Source organism: Monodon monoceros, unplaced genomic scaffold, assembly GCF_005190385.1.
Source record: "Monodon monoceros isolate NGI ecotype Baffin Bay Population unplaced genomic scaffold, NGI_Narwhal_1 Super_Scaffold_18, whole genome shotgun sequence".
NCBI lineage: Eukaryota > Metazoa > Chordata > Mammalia > Artiodactyla > Monodontidae > Monodon > Monodon monoceros.
This window is the reverse complement of record NW_021703774.1, coordinates 49,651,872-49,672,654: the sequence shown is the minus strand read 5'-3', so window position 1 is coordinate 49,672,654 and position 20,783 is coordinate 49,651,872. Positions and strand designations below refer to the sequence as shown.

The window sequence follows — 20,783 nt, the reverse complement described above, 5'->3', positions numbered from 1 at the left end:
TGTTGCATATGCTTTTACCTAAATTTCCCCCCAGGGCAGTGGTCTTCACTCTGCATCCTTGGGCAGCACATTTCTGGCAGAGCAGTGCTGCTCACGGCCCTGTGGAGCTATGCTGTAACAGCAAGGAATAGCATCTAACCCTCAGCCCTTGTATGTACTCTCTGAACCTGACCATGACTATCCTTACCATGCTTTTCCCTGAGTAAATTAAAACACTCCCTGGGTAGAAAAGCTCTTTTTGGCTTTGGGGATTGTTCCTCACATGCTTTTTTTTTCTTTTTTTTTTTTTGATATCATAGATGTAGGTAAAGACTGTCCTTCTCAGCGTTAAGTTGTTTTCTAAAAAATGGCAACTTCATGTAGGAAAGGTTCTAGGATGATTTACCTAGCTGGTGAAGCTAAGGTTAGGATTTCTCTCCTAGTCTTTGTGAGACTGATAATATTTTGATGGGATGATTTTTATTTTTGTTTAATTTAGATGAGCCTACTTTTCTCTAGATTGCCATTTTTTCCCTCTTTTTTCTCTTGGTTTTTTTTGTGTGTATTCAACAGTCTTTGGTTCCAAAATATTGGTTCTAAGCCTTTTTTTTTTTTTTTCTTCCCAAGATTCAAAAGTAAAATGAAAGCAGTCTCCTTATTGGGTAGCTTTCCTGGAGTACCTCTGAGCTGGAATGAGTCTAGGAGCTTGTGTTCTCTGTTTGTTTTCATGTGTTATGTTTCTGGCATCCCCCTTTGGCCACATCTCCCTTCCCATATTCAAATAACTCCTTGGTCTGAGCTTTTGGCTGCTTCTCCCCCTCTTGCTGTTGCATCCTCACTTTGTTGGTGACTATAAACTGCCACCATGTATTGTTTCAGTTTTGAGCACCATGTGAATTCTTTCCAAATGTGACTGATGTGCCCCCTTCGGGGTCTAAGAACCCATAGATCACATGCACTTCTCCTCTGTGAAATGAAACCTCTGGTGCTTCTTTCTTTGCCACCTAATTCCCATGTTTTAGTTTTGACCCAAAGTACTTAATACAGCAAGGCAGCTTGACACCTCTGTTTCATAGTCTGACATAACACATGGTGTCATTTTTACATGATGTCCTAGGGTCCCAAGGGATGATTAATAACAAATCCTGCAATGCTGAAAGGAAAAAAGAGAGAAAATAAACACAGACCCGTTGGGCTCAGGGGAAGCTGGCCTGACTAGGGTGCAGAAAGAGGCAGAGACGTTCCATTTGTCTGGGAAGCATCATGTGTACTGCTGTTTGATAGAAAGCATTAGAACAGTCATTCAGTAGAATATTACGGTGTAGTTGCCTGCATGGAGCCAGAATAAAGCCATGATTGGTGTGTTGTAGGAAAAACGGATCGTGTCGCTGGATTCGGCCAACACCAGACTGATGAGCGCGCTGACCCAAGTGAAGGAGCGGTACAGCATGCAGGTCCGCAATGGCATCTCCCCCACCAACCCCACCAAGCTTTCCATCACGGAGAATGGTGAATTCAAAAACAGCAGCTGCTGATGGGCTTTGTGAATAGACAGACTGTGGGAGGAGACAGAAGGAAATGCCCCCGCTCTCCTGTCCCCAGCCCTCTCCCCACCCCACCAGGTTTACAGAATGTTGCTACTTCAGAACAGCAGGGTGGCGAGCAACTCTCCAATGAAGAAAGGAACCTTGTCTTTCAGGGCATAAGGCTAAGACTTCCAAGGTCGACGCTTCCCCCCCACCCCCCCCCCCCGGCTCTGTGTACATAGGGAACTTAGTTCTGGGCCATGTACAGAAAATACCACTGTAATATACCCAAAGGAAGTTAATAATGTAGATTACCTTTTTAATTATTGCTATTTTTATTATTGTTGTCCTCTTGTTGAAAGCACTGCAGTTGTTAGAGGAGGCAAAGTAGGAGGTACATGTGAATGAGTGATGAGCCTGGCGGCTCACCTGGTAGAGACCACGTGTCTGTCTGATAGAGCACACAGACCGCAGTAGGACATTGTCAGAATGAGTTTTTCAGGGATTCCTCTGCCAGTTTAAAAACCCCACTCTGGTTCCCTTGTCCTTTAGGAAAACATGCAAATACCGAGATCCAAACAAAACAGTTTATCCCATTGATCAACGAAGACTGGTTCTGGATGGACAGCTATCTGATTTGGGGATACACTGTTCCAGAGGACACAGATAAGAGCTGTTGTATCAAAACTGGACTTTCGGAGTGATTTCTATTGAACTCCTGTTGCTGTCTGTAGCAGACGGGAATTTTCCACTTTAGATAGGGGGCTTTTTTTTTTTACCCCAGCTGTAATAAAGGGTGTTCTTCTTCCTCTTTAGAGTTTACAAAACTATAAATATTTGTGTCTCTATAAACCATCTGCATCTTCACACCCACTTGCCCTTTCCTCCCCCATGGCGGGAGCAGTCATCACCAACAGGGTTTACTCTCCCCTGGAGAGGTTATTCAAATATGCTGTCCATAAGCCATCCGAAATAAACACCCTTTCTTCCATACAGAAAAGGGCTAACCATACCATACCATGGCAGCAATCTCTGAATATTTCCTATCAAAAATTTTTTTCTATTTGTAAGTTATAATTTTGGTTTGGGATAAAGATTTTACCCAGTGTACTAGCAGATCTCTGGGCAGGGTAATTTTATCTCAATCTTTAACTTTTAAATTGCTTCTTCCTCTAATCCCCTCAGTAAAATTTGGAAAAGAAATCCAAATCTGAAGCATTGCTCTCTTAAAAGTCATGATTACTCTTAATGAAAAATAAAATACTAAAAGTGGGAGGACAGCACATTCCAGCTGTTATTCCCATGCTCTTTGTAGATTTGGCAATAATAACCCAGTTTCATTAGCTGTCATCGTTGGCTTTATTGTAGGACAGATTTATTGTAGGACAGAAACAGTCATGGAAGCTAAGTTACTTCCTTTTTTCCAGAGGTGTGAAATGTCATCTTGAATGCAACCTTGATTATCAGAAGTATGGAATGTTACAAGTTAAACAGACATTATATTTACAAGTATATATACACATATACTCACACATATGTACATATAACTGCACAAATAGGAAAAGTTCCTGCCTTCTACGCTGTTGGATATAATGTTTAAAGGGGTTAGAATCTCTTTAAGCAAGATCTAAGCCATTGTTTATATTGAGAAAGCAACAGCATTTCTCAAGTAAGTTAATGATGTTTAGTTGAAATTATAAACCTTAAGGAATTTTTTTTTAAGAAGGAAAAGGAGAAAGGAGGGGGAAAAAAAACCCACCTGAGGAAGCCATAGACCTGGAGTGAGTGTTTCCACATAACAGAACACTTATAAGGAGACGAGAGAACATTTATTGTGTCCCCTTTTGGGTGAAGCCCCGACAGGGACACCAAACCTCCATTTCCACCGTACCCCCAGGCTTGCATTCTGACCTCTTAAGCACTGCCCTCAGGTGGGTCTTTGTGTTGGGCCTTGCATCTCAGCAACCTCACCATGGTCCCCAGCCCACTACCTTTTAAAACATTTCCCCTTCGTAACACTCCTGTTTGTGCCAGTCAGAGATCTAAATCAGGAGCTGCCCAGTGTGCTTATCTGATCTGCAGACTTCATGCCCACATGTATTGGCACTTGTGCATTTTCTTGACCCGTGATCATTATTTTACAAATTCTTCTCTCTTCCCTCCAAGCTGAGGGCATGCTGTGGCCAAATGACTTATTTTAATAGGAAAGAAGCATCACCAATTCTGAAGTAGTGCTTCGTGTTTGGGGAGACGGTATGTAAACATAGGTCCGTTCTTGTTTGTGGCTATTTTCAGCTCTAGCCATTCTTTATAAAAGTCTTCAGAAAACCTGGTAAAAGAATGGTCAGTTTCAGTGGCCTTAAGTATGTAACATGGGTGTTGTCTTACATTGAGGTTTGGAAGCTCTCAGGTGGTGGTTACAGATGACAGAGGACTGATAAACTATATTGGAGGGTTGGAGGACACAAAATCAAATATGTTTTTGATGGATGCAGTACACCTTGTCAGCATTATGGGAGCTTCTTAGAGGGCTGCCTACTTTGGAAGATTAGATGCCCAAAATGTTTGGATAGATTATGCAGCCCTCTATTATCAGGTTATCTTGAATGAAGAGAAAAGAGTAAACAAATAATAAAATTAGAGGTAAGCTAGGAGTTCATTGTAATTGCCAGATGTTAAATTTTAGATTATCCTTTGAACCTATTCCTGTCCGAATATTTTTCTGAGTATTTCTTTAGAGAATGCTGCAGTCTATAGAACTTATTCTGAAAGACTTTTTTTTTTAGTATGGAAAAAGTCAGCAACAGCTGATAATTTTTATGGAGGTATTGCTTAATTGGCTTTTCTTCAGCCCAGATAAGTGCATACCTCTCTTGCTGGGAGGAGGTGTATGGTTGAAGAGAAGTGGGTGGATTATGATAGCATGTCTTGCGCTCCTTCTAACACCCAACACGTCACCACATGGTGAGGTGCAGCATAGACCAAGGCTGAATGGAATTTGGAATTCCCGTGAAGTGCTTGCAAAATGCTTGTCCAGATGACAACCAGATTTGGCCATTAACAAGGACAATGGCCAAATTGGTAGGATTTAGGAAAAGAGCTTTATATTTCCCTTTTATTTTCACTGGAGCAATAAGCTTTCTGAGCCGAAGCAGCAAAAAGGAGTAACATTTCCTTCAAGTCATCACATTACCTGAGTCTCTGCAATACAAGCCATGAAGGAGGGGAGATTATAACTAGGTAACAATGACAAACACTTGAGCACTTACTATGATCCAGGCATTATCACCAAGATACTGCTGGGGTCCAGGGCAGTCTGTTGTAAGGGAAATGTGGTAAAATGAGGTCATCATGCAGCTGTAACTTTGCCCTTTCACTTGGCATTGAGTTGGTCAGAATTAGCTTTCTCTAGTTTGCTTCTACCTTTCCCTTTCCCTGTAATGGTGTTGCACAGTGAAAGAAAAAGTTGGATTTCCTGTCTACGACTGCTGTATGCCCTTGAGAATTAACTTGGCTTTAAAAGTAAAGCTTTTTAGATCTTAGTCTATTTATGGATCTGTAGCTCTAGCGACCCTCGTTTCTCACTCTGTCCTCAGAGGCACACTGGGTTGAGAGCAGTTCCTTTTTGGAAGCCCCAGAGCAAGACAGTTGCCATCAAGTGAGTTTGATTACAATTTGTTCTGCCTTCCATCTAGGTTTAGTTCCAGTTACGTCCAGTTTGGAGTTTCTGAGAAGGCTGGTTGTGGGGCTGAACTTGGGGAAGGAACCCTCCTTGGGATTTACCTAAGGCCCATGTGACCCTGACTAGAGTTGACACCAGACTAGGCTTGTCACTGGGCCTGACTCAGCAGCTCTGGAGCCCACACCATACCTTCCCTGTGTTTTCACCTTTGGGGGGGTCACCTTCTACAGATTATGGAAAACCAAAAGGGCTTTCTTCTCCATTCCCCTTCCCTTTTTCAAGTCTGATAGTGAAGTCTCCTGCTCGCTTCAACAGTAAATAGTTGCCTTCCCACCCCTTACCTGAGGGCCAAGAATTTGGGATACTTTGTTTTTATCAATATGTCAATGGAAGGGACCTATTTTGCCAGTTTGTTTAAAAGCAAGATATGTTGGGGTGTTGAATTTTTAAATAGAATCTCTTTTTGTGTCTGAGTGATTGTTACTAGTTCTAGAAGCATTCTGTCATGACCCAGTTAGGAATGCTCTTGAGTTTAGGAAGGACAAAAAGTGATGAAATTTGCATGAGACAGAATAAATATCTTATGAGGAGTGAAAGAACCTGAGGAAGATACATGATCCAAAAGGGGACTAATGCACAGCAGCCTTCTCCATAGCCCAACGGTTCAAGGAAACAGGAGGATTTATATCCTTTGCCCAATCTCGAAATACGTAGATATATAGAAAGGCCGTTTCTGTAGACAACATGTGGGTACCCACACAAAACACACGATTCCTAGGGCTTCCTTTTTCTGAATGTTAATCCATCTTATAGAGCAGTGATTCCCAAACTTCCTTGAGATTTTTTAAATTTTATGCTCTCCTTTGTTAGATTTTATGACAGTGGTTCTTTCCTCTTTAAAATGTACCATATGTGTTATATGTATATATAAGTTAAAGTGACTTGAAATTTGGCTTGACATTGTCTCAAGAACCCTAGATATCATTATTGATACCTTGGGGAGTCACAGAAAGAAAGTTGAATATCACTGATGCGACAGTAGGATACAGAAAGAAATAGCTTTGGTTCCTGATCAGTTAATCCTCAGGTGTTTGAGGAACCAACCCAGCAAGGCTTGGCGATGAGCCACCCAAGGAAAGCCAAGTGGTCGTTTGTGTCCAGATTTCAGCATGCATTTTAATTTCCTATTCAGTTCTTATTTTTCAGTGCCCTTGTTTTTCCCTAGGAAATGTTTTAGTTTGGGATTTAAAACCAGATATATCTGTTGTAGAAAGATTTCCACAGAAGCTGTGTTTTAGGGGCCTCGATCATCTGTGTGGGGCTACAAATATTTAAGAATAACTATCATATTTATGTCACTTCTAAACTCCCAAGGGAAAAACTTCAATTCCCTGATCACCAAAAGGTTAAATACTAATTGACCACTATCCTGCAGAAAATTTGAAATAAATAGTACAGGTTAAATTTTGACTGGTGCTTAGACATTTCCTAGTTACATTAAAATAAACTCAAAGCAGACAGCAGCCCATTAACCTGAATCACACCTGTGAGGAACTTCTAAATTTGATTTTGTTTTTCATCTCCAGGGCCTTAATAAGAGTGTGTTAATACACATGACTATTTTACAATGATAGCTCTAAATAATTTATTTTTTATTTCAAGAAAGAGAAATACACGTTAGAAAAACAAAACCCAAGATTTTATTTTATTTTTAAAGCCATATTTTTGTGCTAGTGGCACTTAGATTGTTCCATATGTGAGATCCATATCTGCATTTCATTACCTGGGTTTGTTCTAAAAGAAGATTTATTTTTGTTCTGTGAATAATTTTTGACGGTTCTTGTACATGTACAGATATAGATACGTTTGAGGTCTTTTATTGATATTCCTACAAAGAATACAAATAAACTTTAACTTTAAACATTTTTTCAGACTAAAGTTGCTACTGTATTTGACATATTACTGTTTGACTTCTAGCATGTTATCTGGGTGATTAGGACACTTGGAGAAAAACCAGAAACAAAATGTATGCAGGAACATTATTCCGAAGGTATATTTTAACATTAAGAACAATGCGTCTTAGAATTTCCCAATTTACAGGTAAAAATATTTAGCTGTAGGACAAAGAGCTAGCATTAACACATACTGTATTGTAATAACACCCTTAGAGAGCTCCTCATTCTGGAGAGTTGGAAATCTCTTTACTAGCTTGTGACTGGTGAAGAAAATGTCCTCCACTTTATTGAAAGTATGGCCCCACTCAGCTCTCCAGACCAGTACTATCCTCTCTTAATTCCCCAATAGATTAATGTGGTTTGTTTCAGGATTTTTGTTGTCTAGTTGGAGTTTTTTGTTCTTGTTTGCTTGTAATTCTCGAGGTTATTTCCAAATACCCCCATCTTCTGCTTACCTTCATTCTTTAAAACCCCAGGATGCAGGTCCCATAAGTAGTTTTCTTACAGGCTAAGTATAGGTCTGAAATTCCACCAGTTAGCCTCTTCACATATCTAGTGACTTCTACTTCTGTTTTACTATGAATTAAAAAACTAAAATTCACTCAAAATCCAGAGAAAATTGTGTGAGGAGACTCCAGGTCACAGTAGACGTGTGCTATTTTTTGTTTACTTCAAAGCCAACCCATTTCAATCTGAATTGCTCATGACCTAATGTAAGCTTTAAGACTTCTTGGATCTGAAACATCAAAAAGAGAGAAACTGTTGTTGATGCTATCTTGTAACCTCCTAGTCATCTTAGCCCTTAACTGTCCACCCATCTACCCTTTATGTCCAGCCATACCCTTTATTTTTCTTAGCCTCCCTGCAGCTACCTGCCTTTTGTCGTTAGCACCTTCACCAACAGGAAAGTACAGAAATCAAGTTTGTTAGGTCACCACCACCACCCCCAGCACACAAAAAATGTTTAATGACAAAGGAGACTAAAACAAATGACAATCAGGGATTCTGAGTCTTGGCTGTTCATCAAAATCACTTGGGATCTTGAAAACATCAGAGTAGAGATGCCCCTTTAGACCCACCATTGAACAATTAAATAGTATCTCTCTAAGGATTGGGCCAGGCTTTTTTTTTTTTTTTTTTTTAACCTTCCCCACAGGATTCTAAGTTCAGATAGAGTTAACAACCACTAGTCCATATCTCTCTCTGAGCACTGTGTGAGTGTCTGTTACAATGTTTTCTCTGTTCCCATCCATGGAACTGGGATAAGTTGGCTATAGGTGTTTTGTTTGCCTCCTATTCCAAATTTTGTCAGTAAATGCTACTAAAGCTGATAATATACTCTACCTTGTCCCCACCAATTCCATCCTTTATATCTGTGAGGTAGAAATCCTCTCCATTAATATGAGATAGCTATATTCCAACAAAAGTGACCAGAAGCTGGAACTCCCCATCTTGACCCCAATTTTCCCATTATTGGTTTTAATTTAAAATAAAAGGTAGATGGTTTCTGGTTTGGTAACCCACCCCTGCCAAAAAAAAAAACCGTTCTTGACTTTTGTAGACTTAATACTCAGCACTGCAGTCTTATTACTTGAACTTTTACTAAAAAGTTTATCAGATGCCAAATTGCATCATGTGCACCTGCTCTTCAACAGCAAAATGCACCGAAAGCTCTCCAGTTCCCTCCCCGCTACCTGGCAGGCATTTGTGCGTGCATGCGGACGGGCGCGCGCGCGCGCGCACACACACACACACACACACACACACACACAACTGTTCTTCCTAGAGACTTCAGTTTGTGAGATTTTAGAATGAATTGCCTGGGTGCTGTTTCTTTGGCCTATGAGTAAATTGCAATAAGCTACTAGATTAATGCCAATCAGTTTCCTTGTCTGTAAAATTATGGTTTTGGCTAGATGGCCTATGAGGAACTCTCTAGCTCTGACATCTTATGATTATTATCTGATATCACTGAAAAATGTGCCTTTAGGTCATGTTCAAAAATCAGCTTGAGGCTTTTGTCACAATATTTAGGAATAACTCTTCCTCTTCACAATCTCTCATCTCACAATACTTTAAAAAAAACAAGAGGGAAAAAAAAGCCTGGAACAAATGTATATTCAGAATAATAATAAGATAATAATAATAGCTAATATATATTGAGCACTTCCAATGTGCCAATTTGCTAAGCACTTTTTATGGAATATTTCATTTTGTCATAATACCAGCCATATGAGTTAGGTACTGTTGATCCTAATTCGTGAGGAAACTGAGGCTCAGGAAGATAAAGTTACTTGCTCAAGGTCACACAACTAATAAGCTCAAAGCCAAGACCCAAACTTAGGTCCTTCTGACTATGCTGTATTGAGTTTTTTAAGAGCTCAGGAAAAATGGAGAGAGTAAGAAAAGATCTGAGCACATGAACCAACCTGTCACCATGAGCCAGGATGGTGACAATGGGAACAGATGAGCTAATTTTCCAAAGCTTTTTCTCTTCCCGTATTGGCTTTGACAGGATTGCTTTGCATTGTCAAGTCACCTGACTGATCAAAATTAGAGGACAGAGAAGTCTCACCTCACTCAAAAATTGGTCTTTCATGTCTTCTGGTGCATCAGAACTGGGATAAGAAAATCTGCTTTCAGGATTCCAAAGAGTTACCCTGAAAAAGGAAGTACTACCTGGCTCAGAGGAGATTATCTCGTAGCCATTTGAAAACTTCAAGTTCTTGGCAGTCGGGAGTGCCCCCTGGACACCGTAGATGCTACATGGTGATTTAGGATTTCAAAAAGAAAGAAGAAACTGCTGGACAGAAAAATGCTCAGTCGTTTTTACTACGTCCCTTTTGCATATGAGAAAGAGGAGATTCTGAAGTAAGGAAACATGCCCCCGGAGCTTTCACAATCGCCAGGGAGCTAACCAACTCTAGGATCCTCATCCTTGTTCCCTTCCCATTTCAGGCTGTCTTTCACAAAAAGGTCTTCAGTGCCCTATGCTAAGGAGTGGCTGTCCAGATTTAACTGCCTGGTCGTTAAGAGTGGGAACTTGGTAACCAGAAGCAGTTACCTGGTTTTGGTGCTAGAGTGTTTTCTTTAGAACCTGGGTGGTTAGATGAGCTCAAATGTTGGGCCTGAGTGGCAATAGCTGCATCTGTCATATCAGTGCCACTCCTTTCACTGGTCACAGCTACAAGAGGGGAAAATAAAGGAGTTATTGCAAATACAGCCAGAAGCAAGGTGGTCTGAGATTGGTGACTGCCCCTGAGCTAGAAGACAGGAACGGGCAGCCACCATCCTGCAGAAACCATCCGGGGTGGGACGCTCAGTCCCTGCCAATCCTTCACTTACCTCCGTAGGCTCATGTACCCGGTAGCTACAGCATCATCTCTCATAAAGTGTCTCTGATACCAGGATTTGTGGGGCTTAGCAATATTATAAGATATCTCCTCAGGAGCGGGTGTTTATTTTCAGCAGTTCCTACCCCAAGAGGCCCAGTGCCCTTATGTAGTCTGCCAGCTACACAGGGCCCCCACCATGGCACCCAGGAACCCCCAACCTCTCCATCAAGGGGTAGCACCTCAAACTCAAAGTACATATTCCAAAACCAAGCTCAGCCTCCCCCAGCAGCCTCCTCACCCCCTTTATGGTGCCCATCTACTGAGGCTCTCCAGCTGCTCCCTTACTCCCTCTCACTTGCTGTCACGTTCAGTCACCAAAGTCCTGTCAGTGCCTTGCAGATGTCTTTTTTTTTTTAATATGGAATATTTGAACCATATTGTTCTTGTGGTATATTACTGTAAAATATTTAAGCAAAAGTATCCCCTCCCCTGACCCAGGGACAACCACTATTAACAGTTTGCTATAGAATATCCTTCACACACTTGAATTTTTTAATTTGAATGCGTAGAGATCTACCTTATTCTCTTTAAAGGCTGCATAGTATTTCACTGAATGTACCGTAACTTATTTAATCAATCTGCTTTCAATGGACATTAGATTGCCTCCAGTTTTTCACTGTAATAAACAATGCTGCAACAAACAACCTGTGTGTGGAGGACACGTATATATGTGTATGTGCACCTTGTACTATTATTTCCTTAATAAATTTCCAAGGGTAGAATTTCTGTATGAAAGAGTATGCACATTTCGGAACTAACAGGCATTGCAAGAATGGTAGCACAAGTTTACTGTGCTATCCAGTGTCTGACAGTGCTGATTTTCTCACATTCTTATCAGCATCATCACCCCAGATCTTTGCCAAACTGCTAAGTTAAAACAAAGAACTTTTTAATGCATCTTGCTTTTAATTTGCACTGCTATGATTCAATGAACAAAGCTGAGCATTTTTAAAAATGTGTTTGTATTTATATTTCTTCAATTAATGTCACTTGCAAACGATGTAAAATCAGTTCCCTCATGTCCCGCCTTGCTCCACTGCTCCAGATCTGGCCTCGGTTCCACTCTCCCGGACTGTGCAAGTCTTTCCCCACACGTACACTTCCTGTGTCTCCTCTCCAAAATGCCCTCTTCTTACTCCACCCAAAGCATTGTACATTTCTTCAGTGAAATAAGTTTGTAAAATCCAGAAGCACAGAAAGGGGGAAACACTCATATTCTTGTTGCCTGAATTTAACCATTGTTAACATTTTCACACATTTCTTTACACTCTTTTTTTCCCAAGTATAGGTTGATGTTTCCTTTCAACATTACTGTGACTGTGTTATATGTATAATGTTGAATCATCTGTTTTCCTTTAGCATCCTGATACGGGCATTGCCCCATGTCATTAAAACCACCTTGCTTCTATTGACTACAGAGCTGACCATTTTGCTCACTTGCTAAAAACCTCTGATGGCTGTGCTGACTGCAGGATCCAGTCCTTCAGAATTTGGCCTCAGTTTACGTCTTTCCCCTCATCACTTGCCGCTTCCTTCTCGAATATGTGACCGACACTCCAGTCACATCAGACTGCTTGTCTTTCCCAAACCACACATTTCCATATCTACCTATCTTTGCCCATGCTGTTCCCTCTGCCAGGAAGAACCTTCTAGCCTTTGCTGCCTGATGAAATCCTCCATTACCTTTTGTCCAATTACCACCACCTTTCCAGGCAGAATAAATGAGTCATTTTCTTGCCAAGCCTCTTGGTTCACCCTTCTGCGGCAGCACTAATTAAACTGTCCTGGTTGTCTCTATTAGCCCCTATTAGACTAAGCTCTTTTAAAAACAGGAAGCAGGTCCTGCTCATCTTGGTATCCACTGCCTTGTTCAAAACAGGTACTCAGGAAATGATTGTTGAATTAAATCATCTACCAGTGTGCAAAACACTATTCTAGGCCTGGGAAAGATATAAAGAGGCATAAAACAAAACAGCCCCTGCCCTGTGAGATTTCACAACCTTAATAATTCATAATTGTGATCATTCATAATCATTTGTAATTAATAAAATGAGACTGAGGCCAACCTTGTCTATTGAATAAGGTAAGGACAGATAGGAGACTGAATCACTAAACATTTCACTACTGAATTGAGACTAGAATAGTAATAACTACCATTCATTGATGCCAGGCACTGAAAGATAACTCTTGACATTTGGTGTTTCTCTTCACTTTAAAAATGAGAAAAATGAAGTTCGGAGAGGTTAGGAAGTTTGCCTAAGACCACACGGTAAGTAGAAGACCCAGCATTCCAACCCTTGACTGAAAGACTCCTCTAGCCAAAGATAGGTTTTTCTCCCCTAGATCGCCCCACCCTAAATTATTATGTAGGGGGAGGATGAGGGGGTGAACTGGCTCTAGGATACCCCATGGAGTGATGTGGAATGCACCTGGGGCCGGGAGATGTGGCCCAGCACATACCCTCACCCCCTCAACCTCCCTGACTTGTGGCCGGGTAATGGAAACTAGGGCTTGGTCTCCCCAGAGGAAGACCCAGGCGCCAGGGCGGTGTCCCCAACCCCCAGCGACGCGAGTGGGCGGGGACCTATCTCAGGCTCTGGCCGGCTGCCGGCGGTCTCGGGCGTGCGGCCTGGCTCGGAGCTACCCCGTCCTGGCGCGCCGTTGTTCTCTGAGGCCCAGCCGAAGGCTCCGAGGTGCTCTCTTCCGTCCCCAGAAGCTCGGCGCTGCGGGACCGGCTGGACGTGGCAGACCCAGGGGGCGCCGCCATCCCCGGCTGAGCCGAGGCCCAGCGGGTGGAGCCGGGCGAGGGGCCCGCTGCGTCCTCCCGTGGCGTCCCCCCGCGGCGTCCCGGGCCCGCCCTGGGTCACGGGGTCCTCCGGGGGCGCGGGGTCAGGAGTAGGGCTCGAGGCGGAGGCCAGAGGGGTCTCAGTCACTTCCTGGGGGACAGAGGGGCTCCCCAGGAGCGCGGGGCTCGAGGCTGGGGTCGGCGCGGAGGCCGGGGGCACGGGGCCGAAGGACGTATTCTGGGCGGTGACCGGGGGGGTCGAGGGCCCACCGTCGCGGACAGGGCCGTACCCAGGGATCTCGAGGTGGGTCGGAGGGCTCGGCGCCGCCGTCCCTTGGGTCTCTGGCGCCTCAGGGCCCGCGGAGGAGGCGGCGCGTGGGGCGCGTGGGGCGCGTGGGGCGCGGGGGCGGGGGCCGAGCTCGGCGGGCTCCGGGCTGACTAGCTGCGGGAGCCGCGCCGCCTCAGCCGGACCCTGCGCGGGGCCGCCGCTGGCCCCTACGCCAGAGAGAAGGCTTCCGTGGGGCCCGCTACGCCGAGCGGCCGGGGAGGGGATGCGGGGGGGGGACCGCGGTGCGCGGCGGCCCTCAGAAGTGACCGCCCGGCCCTGCACACCCATCGCAGACCGGGCTAAGCAGGGAGGGCCTCCTGACCCCGCCAGGTGCGGCCTGGGCCAGGTGAGACCTCGATGGGAAGCAGAAGACAGGCTGTTGCCCCTCTTCTCAACCTAATCTGTTGCCTCCAGGGGGAGGGCCGCGCTCCTTAGCAGCTCACGGGGACCCCACCCCTGCAGGACCCCGGCCTCCCCGCTCAGCGCTACGCACCCCCACCCCCTCCACTCCCTCTGCAAGTTAACTTCGAAATCACCTCCTCCAGGAAATCCTCGTTTAATTACAGGAGCGGGGACAATCCCCTTCTCTGTGTCCCCACCATGCCTGTGACTACACAGGCAACACTGCCTGTCAGGAGCTCTCTTCCCAGCCGGCTGTCAGATCCTTCAGAACAGGCCCTGCCTTTTCCTTGTGTCCCAGGAATGAATAAAGCTCTGTGCAACTCTACGCAAGCCCCCTAACTTCTCTGTGTCCTCAAAAAGGCAGCAATACCATTGTCAGATGTAGGAATCTGTAAAGATGCCAGGAGAACAGTGATTTTTGCCCTCAGTTATCCTAGTTTGCTTCAGACCTCATGGGAAGCAAAAGGAGGCAATAGCTGTGAAGATGTTTCAGGAATTTAAAGATGCTGAAGGAACACTGTCACTGTCATTCCCAGCCATGTCCCCACAACTCACCTCTCATCTTCTCTCCTCCCAGAAAAGCCCCAAATTGAAAGGGATTTGGCCCTCTATTGCGCTTCCCTCTCTGGATGCTGAACCTCAGAGGCCTGTCTGATGATTTTTCCTCAGAAGTACTGCTCAGCTGGGCAGTGAGGGCATCTTCCCGTCTGTCTCCCAGGCCAGGCCCTCATCACCTCACCTGAGAGACTGCACAACCTCTCTTGGGTCCCCTGGCCCGGGAGCTGCAAGTCCAGTGGTCCAGTTCAAGGAAGGAGGTTGATGGTGACTGAGTCCTCCTCCTTCAAACCCCAGCCGGCCCAGCAGAGGGGGGGGGCCCAGGGAAATCCCTCTCCATAATGGCCCATGGTCGCCACCCCGTTGGTTCACCTCTTTCCTGGCCCCTCCCTGGCCCTTTGGGGAGGATCCCATGGGACCCACCCTGTGCTGCTGCATCCAGGCTACCCTCTCCACTTCCTAGGCCCTGGAGACCCCAGAATCCAGCCAAGAACAGGCTCAAAGCACCCACAGAGAGCAGAAAACAGGGGAGGGTACTTGGCCTGGGCGTTGTCCCCATGGTCACTTCTGAGGAGGGTGTGTAGGAGAGCTGAGGGAGGGCTGCTGACTCCCGGTGTCCAATGGTGGGGTCTGCAAGAAAATACCACCGGTGAATGTGAGGGCAGGGCTGATGAGGGGGGACACAGCACCCCCAGGTCTGCCACAGCCGACACGCCTGTGAGAGGTCCCACCAGACACTGATGACCAGCCTCCCATCACAGGAGCCAAACTCAGGAGGGCCCCTGTCACAGGACAGGTATGTTCACAATCTTTATTCCTCACAAAAAGGGAGGAACCATTGTTCCTATTTTACGGATAAGGATCATGATTCTCATCAAATCCAGAATACAAAAAGAAAACAGCCAAGAATAGGCAAATCCACAGAGACAGAAAGTAGATTAGTGGTTGCCAGGGCTGAGGGTGTGAGAGAATGGGGGGTCACTGCTAAAGGGTAAGGAGTTTCTTATTGGGGGTGATACGAATGTCTTAAAATTAGATAGTAGTGATGATTGTACCACCTGGGTATGTACTAAATCTCACTATACTGGCCACCTCAAAAGAGTGAATTTTAAAGGTACATGAATTATATCTCAATAAGGCTGATACAAACAAGAAGGAAAGAAAGAAGGAAGGGAGGAAAGAGAAGAGAGACGGAAATGACAAGGCAGCATGAAGTCTGTTGCTGAGGAGACGTTTCACACACAAGATCCAGAATAACCAGGTGGGCCTCTGGTTCCCATGTGACTGTGGTGACAACAACAGTGTCAGTAGCTAGTATCTTTTGGGTGCTTACTCTGTGCCAGGGTCTCTACTAGGTCCCTTATATTTATTCTCATTCATCCTTCAAAGCCATCTTATGAGATGCGTCATCAATACCATTTTGTTTTTTCCACATGAGGGAAATGAGGCTCAGAGATGCCGCTCATCTTATTTCTAACAAGTGATAAAGTCTGATTCCAAAGCCCACACTTTTAACCTCTTTATTGTGCAATAAGTAATTGCTGTTGCTACTTGCTAATGCCCTGAGGCTAGATGGAATTAGCCATTAAATTAAATTAAAACCTGTTCCAGAATAACTCTGCTCCCCTCAGAATCTAGAAATACTTCCTTAGGTGTATCCTCACCACCTCCGGCTGCCAAGAAAACCCGTTTCCCATCCCAGCCTAGACTTGGTGGGTCAAGGGGCAGCGGGGACAACTGTCATGCACCATGGAAGCAGATGAAGGGTTTCAGGGAAAAGCAGGTCACTGCAGAAATTCTGGCGGAGAAGCTCCAGTAGCTGCGGAGACCCGCACATAGTCCTGCCCCAAACTCAGGCACCTGCAGCCAGGTCGGGACGCTGGCACCCACGTCACTGGAGCATCTCAGAGACCCAGAGGCCGCACTGAAGTAGAGGCCAATCCAGGCCTCAGTCTTACTCGTGATGGATTTCAAGGCCTCCTTGTCTGTCTCCTCAGTCACCGTCTGCAGGTCAGCCCGGTCTGTGTGGCGTCTGCGGCAGTACCTCACAGCTGCCAGCCACTTCCTTTCTTGGTCAAATTGCTTGAAGTTCAGATTGCGGATCTGAACCTCAGCTGCGGGCAAAGAATGTAGAGACCACAGGTTTGAGGTCCAGGATCTCTGCCTGCTCAGCCCTCATCGCCCCCAGGACAGAGCCCTGGTTTGGGCCCTGCCCTTGTTCCCCATCCTCAGGTGTTAGGTTTGATCAAACCCACAAGTCTATAGGCAGACTAAATACCAGACTGGGAGAGTGAATGAGCTATCACAGCAGCAGCTGGGGGAAAGACCATTCATTAGGAAAGGCAGGGGTTAAGAACTCTCCTCTTGGCTGTATGGCCTTACAAGTCAAGTCTAAGCCTCAATTTCTCCATCTGTACAACAGGGATAATAATAGTACCTAAATGTATTTCATTTAAAGGATTAAATGAAACCACGTATACAAATATTAAACACTCAATTAAATGGTAGGGTTAAACTTTGCAGGGAGGTGATGAGGGAGATGGGACGATCCTGGTCTGGAATCAGCCTCATTTGTGGTTTCCAGGGCCTGTGCCTGCCGCATGGGCTCTCAGGAGGCTCCCGGCTGAGGCAGGATAGAGGGAGTGTGTGATAGTCTCAGGCTCACACCATCAGGAGAGCCAGGGACAAGAGGTGAGCCTGGCGAGGGGCACACCTGCTGGTCAGTGGCCCTGACTCTTGGTGGAGCTCAGACCAAGACTCAGCCTCTCACAGCCTCACCTCCAGCCCCCACCTGCCCCGCCCCTGGTCAGGCCTGTCTCATCTGCAGCACACAAGCATCTGTGATCCTAAACAAGGGAAGCTTGGAAAGGAGGTGCTTTGGCACCACCTGAGGGATTGATTCCAGAGACCTGTTAAAGGAAACACCTGTGTTTGCAAAATTGGGAATCACATCCTCAGATAGAGCCTCCCAACCTCTCTGACACATGCCTGCTCACCAAAGCCCCGTCAAGATTTGCCTATTTCCCTCATGTTCCCTATCTAAACTGGTCTTTTAAAGCTACCCTTTTTCAAGCACCTAGTCCTCGCCAGCCCTGAGCTTTGCGTGTCGCACATGTCATCTTTTAAAATCCTCACTATAATCCTGAGACGCAGATGTTATTAACCTCATTTACGGAGGAGAAAAGGGAGACTCGGGGAGGTGATGACTTGCCCAAACTCATGCCTTATTAAGTGGCAAGACGAGATTCAAATGCGGGTCCACCCTCCTCGGAAGCCTGTGCTGTCTTCACAGCGCCATGTTCCACAACGAGCAGAAAACCAACTTTACAAAGCAGGCTGAGGAGTGAATTTCCTTTGAAGTGTCTCTAACCAGACACCAAGAAACGCTTTGTAAAATATCAGGGCAGTACTATCCCCCTCACCAGGTGGATGGGCCTGGACTGCGGAGAGGTGCTACCCTTGGCCCCCACCCCCAAGCTGCTAAGGGTAGGGGCACCAGAAGACTGGGATGCAGCCTGGACTGGTTGGAGACCTTCCCCCACCCCACCCCCGCTCCTCCCCTCCCCCCCCACCCCTGGGGCCAGCTGAATAACAAAAGTATTAAGCCTCTGCTTGTGTGTCAGCCTGGGGGCCGCAAAGCCAGGGAATCCCTGGGCCAGGCAGGGGTGGGGGAAGCCAGCTGGTCCAGGTGGACAAGTGCAAGGGAAGGCGGAGCCCTGGAGCCCTGGGTGTATACCTGGCTTTGGAGAGGTGGTCAGGCTGAGAGCCGGTTCCAGGAGGGTGTGGGGCTCCAGGGCAGGATCTGTGAAACGGGCCACATGTTATGGGGCGGGAGTGCGGCTGCCCAGCGTGCTCAGTGGGCACCGGGAATCGCCAAGTTGAAGCCAGGAGAAACGTAGCTCCAGGGTAGAGAGGCTCCTTTGTTCCTATCTACGTGTAGTCCATAAATAGATATATCTATTGAGCACCTGCTGTGTGACAGACACTATCGTAGGCCCTGGAAAAATAGCAGGTATAAGACAAGCAAGATCTTTGTTCTTGAAGAGAATATGAGAAGGAGCCAGCCTTGCAAAGAGGTAGGAAGGAATACCCCGGGCAGAGCTAAGGTGGGAAGGGGCCACGTGTGTTTGAGGAGTGGAAAGCAGCCAGTGTGGCCAGGGAGAGAAATAGGAGATGAGGCCAAAGGTCTCAAGCAGGGCTGGGTTGGCTACAAAAAGGAAGTGATTCTAAGTGCTAAGGGAACCTACTGAATGTGTTTAAGCAAACTGGTCTGATTTACATTTTTAAGAGTTCACTCTGTACAGAACAGACGGGAGTGGGCCGGGCAGACGCCACAGAGAGCTGTGCTGGTGTGTGGACCTGCAGAGCTGGAGAGAAGTGGATGCAGTTAGGACGCATCTGGGTGGAGTCCAAAGACTCCAGGGGGAGTGAGGGAGAGCCCCGCACACACAGCCCTTCCTTCAAGGGGGCTCCCATCCCCACCCCGGCACACTCACCACTCCTGGAAAAATTTCTTTTCTGGCTTGGGCATTGCCAGATCAAACCTAGGCTACCCTGGGCTACATTTCAAGGCCCCGTGACAGGCATGGTGTGCAGACAATTGGGGACATGTCGGGTTGGTCCCCCATACCCCTATATGAGGAGTTGGGATGTGCCTCGGCTGACTGAGAGAAAAGCAGAAATTGGCACTTTTTATCAGGAACGTGCTGTCTATAACCATCCCCCGTGTGATCTCAGCACCTTTAAGACAAGGGTCAGTGGCATGGGCTGCCTGGGCAGAGAGGAGCCAGCCAGGGGGCAAGGATGGGGGGCCGTTCCCCAACAGCTGGCACCAGGTGCATTGAGTAAATGGTTTTTCTGCAGAGGGGCACCCACCTACCTCCCCAAAGCAGGGGTTCTCCCAGAGAGTGGCTGTTCCACATTCCCCCAGTCCCGCGAGACAGAGCCACCCTGCACTTTAACGAGGAGAGAGACCTTGGACTCTGCTCTGGTTTCTGCACAGACGCAAATGGATCCCCAACCTGACTTTCCCATTTTCCTCCCTTTCTTTTTCCTCTTTCCCCAGATCCTTAATTGGCAGAAGGAGGGGACGTGGTGGAACATTTCAGATTTTACTTTTTGAATACCCTGATTTACACCCGTTTCTCTGATGGAGCGTTTGGAATGAGGGACAGAAGAGAGAGAAACTAAGGTGGCAGAGAAGGATGTAGCAAAAAAGCATTAAGCTGATAGCTATCCTCTGAAAGGCTTGAGCCAGACCCAGGCTCGCTCACTCTCTCTCTCTCTCATTTACTCTTGAGAAGCAAAACCCTAGGAGGAAGACCAGGCCCAGACTATGATTCTGAACACACCGTAGTAGCAGATGAAGGGCTTCTGAGCAGTGCACGAGGCGGCCCCCAGGCTGGGGAAAATGGCTATTGAATACAGAGTGGCACAGAGACCCTCATCGAAGACGGAGGCGAGCTCCACACTGGCACGCTGAAGGTGGAGCCGCTGGACCATCTCAGGCCCCCAAGGCGCACGTGGAAGAAGAGGGCGATCCAGGCTGCGGTGCTGCTGGTAAGGGAATAGAGGGTCTTGATGTTGCTCCAGTCGCTCATGCTCTGCAGGTCGGCCAGGTCTGTGCGGTGCTGCCGGCAGCACTCCAGGGCCTCAGACCAGCTCAGCTCCTCTTCCACCCTCCAGAAGGTCTTGCTGTCACTGGTCAGCTGCAGGGCTGGGGTGGGAGAGATTGGCATCGTGTGGTTGCCCCTACCCTACTCCCAAATCCCAGGTGTTCAACCGCACCACAGGCAGCCTCCCCAGCCTCTCCTAACCCACTCCACCCCTCACCTCCCGCCCTCCACTTGCACAGCTCCACAGCTCTGCTTCCGGGCCTCTGCACAAGCTGCTCTCTTGGCCTGAAAGACTGGCCATCCTCACCTGCGCCCTTGATCCCCCATTCTCCCATTTCTCGTCTCCCCCTTCCCTCTGCCCCATCCTGGGCAGGCTCCCTTCCTATGAGCCACAATGTACCTTTGTTAATGCTTAGCAACAGTAGAAAGTGTTTACTGAGCACTCACCAGGTGCGATTAGCTCACTGAATCCTTTCCAACAACTAACTCCCTAGGATAGACATCACCATGACTGTTTTACAAATTAAAAAACCAAGTCACTGAGAGTTAAGTGACTTAGCC

At 46.6% G+C, this 20,783-nt stretch overlaps 1 protein-coding gene and 1 pseudogene across 8 annotated transcripts in view; one reads left to right on the top strand and one right to left on the bottom strand.

Annotated features, from left to right (window-relative positions):
* The window catches only part of RASAL2 (RAS protein activator like 2), a 387,077-nt gene extending 379,974 nt beyond the window's left edge, over positions 1 to 7,103 (top strand). For 6 of the 8 annotated variants that reach the window (XM_029231144.1, XM_029231143.1, XM_029231145.1 and 3 more), the window contains exon 18: positions 1,350 to 7,103. In XM_029231144.1, the coding sequence (XP_029086977.1) occupies positions 1,350 to 1,514 (165 nt within the window). In that variant the 3' untranslated portion in view covers positions 1,515 to 7,103. The remainder of the gene's footprint in view (positions 1 to 1,349) is intronic. The other 2 variants (XM_029231142.1, XM_029231146.1) reach the window with 2 other exon arrangements.
* A 12,814-nt stretch (positions 7,104 to 19,917) lies between these two features.
* LOC114897850 lies at positions 19,918 to 20,345 on the bottom strand (annotated as a pseudogene).
* Positions 20,346 to 20,783: the final 438 nt, after the last annotated feature.